The sequence below is a fragment of the Anser brachyrhynchus genome (assembly GCF_964034855.1).
Source record: "Anser brachyrhynchus genome assembly, contig: SCAFFOLD_174, whole genome shotgun sequence".
NCBI classification, from domain to species: domain Eukaryota; kingdom Metazoa; phylum Chordata; class Aves; order Anseriformes; family Anatidae; genus Anser; species Anser brachyrhynchus.
Genome location: NW_027663856.1, coordinates 4627 through 11994, shown reverse-complemented (window position 1 = coordinate 11994; position 7368 = coordinate 4627). Strand labels below are relative to the sequence as shown.

At 51.4% G+C, this 7368-nt stretch overlaps 1 protein-coding gene across 1 annotated transcript; it reads right to left on the bottom strand.

Annotated features, from left to right (window-relative positions):
- Nucleotides 1-4508: 4508 nt before the first annotated feature.
- On the bottom strand, nucleotides 4509-7140 carry LOC308186737 (olfactory receptor 14C36-like). The gene has a single exon (XM_080608912.1). It carries the CDS (start codon nucleotides 5642-5644, stop codon nucleotides 4721-4723), a length of 924 nt encoding a protein of 307 aa, XP_080465038.1. The 5' UTR covers nucleotides 5645-7140; the 3' UTR covers nucleotides 4509-4720.
- Between the last annotated feature and the right edge of the window lie 228 nt (nucleotides 7141-7368).

Here is a 7368-nt window from a genome sequence, read left to right as displayed (position 1 = left end):
TGACCCAGGAAGGTAAATGCATGTTCAAGTGTCTCGTAGGAATAAGGGGTATCATGGGTTAAGTAGGAATAAGAATATCATGGGTTTCCAACAGGCATTTCAAATCTAGAGCAGTCCCAGGAACCCACTGAAGAAGGGATTTGTCTTTGAAGGGGTTTCCTGTGCTGGGCTGGGCTGCAGTTACAGGACAAAGACCACTGCTGGCAGTGGAGGTGCCCTGGGAAATCCACCTGGCACCACCTGATTTTCCCAAAGGGCTCCGGTCTCCTGCAGGTCTTTTCTGACATCTGGTGGTCCAGGGAAGTGCCTCAAACACAACGGGGCCAGAGGAGGTTTTCCCTGGTTATGCTTATGGTCAGGCAGCAAAGCTCTGCATGAATACCCATTATTTTTTTACTACTTAGCTAATAAAGCATCTTCTCATCAGCTCAAATGATTCAATCCCCTTCGTTAAATGTCTCACATGAATGATAATTTCTGTCATGAAGAAATGTGAATTTCCATGATCTATATTTATTGCAGGAGAAGAAATCCTGGTGTTCACCTGTACTTGCATTGTCATCGCTTTCTCTATCATGGTGTGCTCCCTCATCTTCCAGGTACATCCACCCGTCTTGATTAAACAGTCCATGCTGAATGTCCCCTTTCCAGCTGCCTGTCCTGACCTATGCACTTCCCATAGTTCTCCTGCTTTGCCCTCCCCTTACCCTTGGATCATTCAGACCGCTCTCACCAACCCAGTTGCTGCTTTGAGCTTCAGTGAGTTCCAGCTCGACCATCTCTCAGCAGTTTGTCTAATGGTTTCCTAGGCCAGAAACTCATAATTTATCATTGAATTCATATGATATGGATTAATAATAACAGTATTGTTTTAGATTTCCTATTAATCAGCGTAAAAATAGATCATGTACAGTCATCCTTTTGGGAAGGTAAACATCACTGGAGGCAAAAAAATGAGGAATTTGAACTTTTATTTATTTATTTATTTATTTTTAATTGCAGCATGATTTCCTGTTGTTTGTTTTTACATAGGAAAAACCCTGCTCTTCCTACCTAAGCAGGGCTCCAAAGGAGTAACCCTTGACCTATATCTATAGGAAAATGATGCTCCAAAATGAAATGCAGCAAATTCAGCCTTTAAAATGAGGAAAGATTTTTATTAGATGCTCTTTGAAATCTTCCTCCTTAACTACACCATGAAAGCTCTCCAATTAGCTCTACAAGTCTTGAAGACATGAAGAAAATCATGGGAGAGATATGTCTGCTTAGGACGTTCTGCATTTTAATGAGTTCCATGGTGTATTTTGGTGCTCAGTCTATGAAGCTCAGGTACTGAGAGGAGAATGATGTAACCGCTTGAGAAGGTAAAGTCAGAAGGAAAAGTTGAAGTGACTTGGAGTATTAATGGGCCCCACTGAGGGCTGTTCCTAACAAAGCCTCCCCAGGGACTTGTTAGGGCAGATCATTGGAGGCCATGATTGCAGAGAGGCAAAGCGCTGTGCTGAGAAAAGTCTTGGTTGGTTTTGGTGAAGCAGAAGGGCCAAGGCCTGACCCCAGCCCCTGGGAGGGGAGATCCTGCACCCCCCCGTCTGGCTCAGGGCTCTTCTTGGGGTCTGTATGATGTGGTGGGCAGTGTGATGCCACGAGAAGAACTTCATTAGGACACCTCCCCACCCCTGCACAGGGTATCAAGGAAGCAGTGAGGCCCCATTGCAATGACTCTATCTCGTCTCCTCAGAAGCTCTAGCCAGAGGGACAGAAACGTCAGGGCTGTTGGGGCCTTCCGTTCCCGCCAGCACCCTCTGCCTTCTCCTCTGCAGGCTTTCCTATGCTGTCGCACACTTTGCCTTATTTCCTTGAAGTCTGCGGACACCCATCTCTGTTCACCACATTGCTCTCATCCAGAACTTTCCATCATTTCACCAATGTTTCCTCAACCCTCACCAGCTGTTGCTTGAAACACAAAGCTAGGGTCTGATCATAGATACTCACCAGCATCTTCCAAGGCCTGGGCCTGCTGCTGGCCTTGCAGCTTCTTGGCTAGACACAGCCAAGCCTTGTGCCTCCTGCTGTCCAGTCCTGGACTCAAGCAGAAGGGACAGGACAAGCCCTCTGCGGGCCTTCTTTCTGTCTGGGTCCTCCTGGGGATGGAGGCAGAGGGGATCCCACAGGCAGCATGCCAAGCAGGGGCCTTCTGCTGGCCTAGCAGGGCCACTGGCAGATGTCAGCCCCAAAGTGCACATCCCAGGGAGAAGCCAAGGGTGACCTGCCACCTGCAGACACAAGGGACCTCACAGTCCCTTTGCGTGACACGTTCCTGCTGCTGCCCTATCAGCTGCAGAGACAGAAGTGACCTCCCAGTCACTGCCCCAGTCACATTCCTCCTGCTGGGGCAGGAGATCCTGAGGCAGAGCTGACCTCTCTTGTCTCTTTGGGACTAGGGCTCACTTTTCTGGGTTAGAAATTTAGCAAATGTGTTGGTCTGCTTAGGGTGTCAGGTCTGTGGTTAGGTTATGGGCAAGCTTTGTGGAATAGGTTTTTGTTCTACGTCTGCCTAGAAGTCTAGGTTTAATAGAGGATTTTAATGCTAGCGTTGAAGGCAGGGATTAGGGTGAGCACAAGAGTGAAGGCAAAGGCAAAGGGCTATGGGCTGAGTTTTGCTTCATGGAATACTTTGAGTTTAAGCTTTAGACTAGTGGATTCCTGTCAGGGTGTTGGAGTAGCATTTAGGTTTAGGGATTTAGGTTACTCTTTAAAATTGGGTAACGGCCTTGTATCAATGTTTCAATTCAGTGTTAAAGCAGCATCAACATTACCTGAAGCCTCTTACCTCTACGAAATCATTGTAGAGGTTCGCTCACTCTTCCCTCTCCCTCTCTACGATGGGGGAGAGAATTAGAAAGAAATGAAAACTTGTGGGTTGAGATAAATAGAAAGGGTTTATTAGGACACAAAAGAAAGGATAATAATAGTAATAGTTATAATAGTAATAATAATAATAGTAGTAATACTAATAGTACTAGTACTAGTACTAGTAATAATAATAATAATAATAATAATAATAATAATAATAATAATAATAATGATAATAATAATAATAATGTGTATGAAGCAAATGATGCACAATGCAATTGCTCACCACCCGCTGACCGATGCCCAGCCTATTCCCGAGCAGCCGGCCCCCCACCCCAGCCAGCCACCCCTATATATTGTTTAGCATGACGCCAGATGGTATGGAATACCCCTTTGGCCAGTTTGGGTCAGCTGTCCTGGGTCTGTCCCCTCCCAGCTCCTGCTGCACCCCCAGCCTGCTCGCGGGCAGGACAGAGCGAGAAGCCGAAAAGTCCTTGGCCTGGTGTAAGCACTGCTCTGCAACAATTAAACATCAGTGTGATATCAACATTATTCTCATCCTAAATCCCAAACACAGCACTGTACCAGCTACTAGGAGGAAAATTAACTCCATCCTAGCGGAAACCAGGACAGTCACCCCCCCCCCAGCCTGTACTGGTGCTTGGGGTTATTCCTCCCTAGGCGCAGGACCCTGTACTTGCCCTTGCTGAACTTCATGAGGTTCCTCTCGGCCCAGCCCTCCAGCCTGCCGAGGTCCCTCTGAATGGCAGCACAGCCCTCTGGGGTATCGGCCACTCCTCCCAGCTTTGTGTCGTCCCAAGTCAGGATGACTTTAGGCAAAAGCTGAAACTTCTGACATGACAACCCCTGCCCAAGACCTCTTCCTCTATGGGGCCTACCAGGTACTTAGGAAGAGAGGATCTCACAACCTGTGTGCAAAGCAGGTGCCTTCTGCTGCCCTATCATGGACCCTGGCAGATGTGAGCCTAAAGGCACAGATCCCAGGATCCCAGGAGCCAAGGGATGACCTGCCGGCTACTTCAGAAAAAGCTCAACTCACAATCCTCTTCAGAGATATTCACTCAGGACTGGATTAGGAATTTCTGAGGCACCTCTGAGCTCCTAATACCACACCTACAAAACACCCCCTTTATGGCCCAGGACCTGCCCAGGGAGATGTGAGCAGGTTGTGATCCTTCAAGCCCGTGGCATTGCTGCTGGACTCCCAGCCTCTCAGAGACACAGGAGCCAGTTACTTGCAGTCCTGGGAGGTGCTGTCAGCCATCAGCCCCATCGTGTGCCGTAGAGCCCCAGTGCCTAGGAAATGGGAACATTCATCAACTTGAGGGCACTGGCAGCTAACAGGGAACCTCTGAACCAGCCCCAAATCCCTGAGAATCCATGCTGGGTCTGTGCTCTCACCACACCGAGACCCCGTGGAAAGAAGCAAAGCATCGTGCCCCTTTGGAGCCTCTTCCTGGGGCTTGTTCTTGACAGCAGCTTTGCAGGAAGGCCTCAGCCTTCAGGCAGTGCCGGAGGAGATCCCCCCTTAGGAGGGATCTGCAGAGCCAGACCAGGTCTCACAGGTGGGACATCAGACAAGGAAGGCAGTGCAGCCTCCTATATTTTGTATATGTTCACAGAGAGACGGGCTCCTTGTATACAGAATCTCTGAGCTGCAAACACAACACAGACAGAAATAGAAAAGGGACAAATAAAGATATATCACTGGGCAACATGGGCTAAATTAAGAAAATCCTGGAATATTAACTAACATCAACAGCAACAAAAATTTACAGATTTCTTGTTTCTGTTATAGTTGATATTATGTGCTACATGCAAAAGGAGAGGGGCAATTTATTGATTCTTAAACACATCTAGTCGTAAGTTTCACCAAGGCATCCTTGACCTCCTGGTTCCTCATGCTGTAGATGAGGGGGTTCAGTGCTGGAGGCACCACCGAGTACAGAACTGCCACCACCAGGTCCAGGGATGGGGAAGAGATGGAGGGGGGCTTCAGGTAGGCAAACATGGCAGTGCTGATAAACAGGGAGACCACGGCCAGGTGAGGGAGGCACGTGGAAAAGGCTTTGTGCCGGCCCTGCTCAGAGGGCATCCTCAGCACTGCCCTGAAGATCTGCACATAGGAAAAAACAATGAAAACAAAACAGCCAAAGACTAAAGAAACACTACACACAAGTGCCCCAACTTCCCTGAGGTAGGCATCTGAGCAGGAGAGCTTGAGGATCTGGGGGATTTCACAGAAGAACTGGTCCACTGCATTGCCTTGGCAGAGGGGCAGGGAAAATGTAGTGGCCGTGTGCAGGACAGCATTGAGAAAGCCACTGCCCCAGGCAGCTGCTGCCATCTGGGCACAAGCTCTGCTGCCCACGAGGCTCCCGTAGTGCAGGGGCTTGCAGATGGCAGCGTAGCGGTCGTAGGCCATGACAGTAAGAGTAAAATATTCTGCTGATATAAAGAAGAGAAAGAAAAAGACCTGTGCAGCACATCCCTGATAGGAGATGGTCCTGGTGTCCCAGAGGGCATTGGCCATGGCTTTGGGCAGAGTGGTGGAGATGCAGCCCAGGTCGAGGAGGGCGAGGTTGAGGAGGAAGAAGTACATGGGGGTGTGGAGGCGGTGGTCGCAGGCTATGGCGGTGAGGATGAGGCCGTTGCCCAGGAGGGCAGCCAGGTAGATGCCCAGGAAGAGCCCGAAGTGCAGGAGCTGCAGCTCCCACGTGTCTGCGAATGCCAGCAGGAGGAACTCGCTCACAGAGCTGCTGTTGGGCATTTCCTGCCCTTCATCAAGGGCACTGCAAAGAAGAAAAAATACTGACTGTTAGGGGAAATTTCCCTGAGCAATACTCATTTCTTTCCTCATTAAAGCCTTCACATCATGTTTCTTTCAGGGTTACCTTTGTGTCTCTCCCTGGTTGTAGCCCTGCTTTGTGCTTCCTGAGTGTCCCGTACTTAGCAGCTACCTCAGCCCATCAGCCCCCAACCCGCCACCTCTGCTCCACTGCAGTGGTAAATGTTGTTGCTGTGGCGGCACACCTCAGCCAGAGGTCACGTCCAGGAGGGCTGCTCTGTCCATCCCCTGGTGCCCAGCTGCTGGTTGCTTGCAGCACTCAGGTGTGGGATGGCTGCACTCAGAGGCTGTGCTAAAAAATTACACCTCCTTGTCTGCAGGTACTAAAGAACAGCACAGAAAAACCCTGGTGCAGTCTGTAAGTAGAGAGAAGGGAGGGGATATTCTGAGGTTCGTCACTAACCTGCTTAGGTCTCAGTTCAAGGCAGTGGAAGCTCAGTCACCTGTGCAAATCCAACCACTCAACACAGAGCCTGCCCCAGAATCAGAGCAGGAAAAACAGGCAGAGACTGCAGAAAGTGCCTTCTCTTTGCAGGCAGCCCCTGCCCTGCCCTTCCTCTGCCCAGGGCTGCCCTGCAGCACTTTCTCCTTCACACTGCACAAGCCACGAGAGACATCCTGGCAGCTCCTGGCCAGGCAGAGACGACCCGGACCCAGGAGCCCCTTCCAGGAACCTCCCCTGCACTGTCCTGCAGCCAGAGACTTACCGTGTGCAGGGCTGTGAAGGTTTCTCCTGCACTCAGCTCTCCTCTGCCCGCACCCTGCAGGCTGCCTGGAATCCCTTTCTGCCTGGGTGCCTGCGGTCAGAGCCCCCAGCCCTGCTGCGCTGTGCACAGGAGCTGCTCCTGGGCACAGCTGTCTCTCTGCACCAGGGCCCTCTTGCCACGAGCTCTCTCTGTCCCACGAGCCCGGCCCAGCTCAGCACCACACGCCCAGCCCAAGGCATTGGAATCCCCCCTCGGGGGGCTCTGCTGAGGAGCCCACGAACCTCAGGCACTGAGAGACAATTGAAGACATCTCTCAACAAGTCCAAGTCAGAGGCAAGTTTCCTGCAGTGTCCCCCTGAGGGCCAGCACTGACACAGCCTCCCTTGGAGCTTGGGGTCTCTATGGGGTCCCTATAGGGGTCCCTATGGGGTCTCTATGGGGTCTCTATGGGGTCTCTGTGGAATCCCTGTGAGGTCCCTGTGGGGTCCCTATGGGGTCTCTGTGGGGTCCCTATGGGGTCACTAGGGGTCTCTATGGGGTCCCTGTGGGGTCGCTATAGGGTCCCTATGGGGTCCCTATGGGGTCCCTATGGGGTCCCTATGGAGTCCCTACAGGGTCCCTATAGGGGTCCCTATGGGGCTCTATAGGGTCCGTATGGGGTTGCTAAGGGGTCCCAGTGGGGTCCCTATGGGGTTCTATTGGGTCCCTATGGGGTCCCAAATTGGGTCTCTATGGGGTACCTGTGTGGTCCCTCTGGGGTCTCTATGGGGCTCTGCGGAGTCCCTAAGGGGTCCCTATGGGGTCCCCGTGGGGTCCCTATGGGGTTCTATGGGGTCTCTATGGGGTCCCTATGGGGCCCCTGTGGGGTCCCTATGGGTCTCTATGGGGTCGCTATGGGTTCCCTGTGGGGTTCTATGGGGTCCCTATGAGGTCCCTATG

Coding starts and splice junctions, on each gene's coding strand:
- LOC308186737 (XM_080608912.1), bottom strand. CDS start 5,644: ATGCCCAACAGCAGCTCTGTGAGCGAGTTCCTCCTGCTGGCATTCGCA.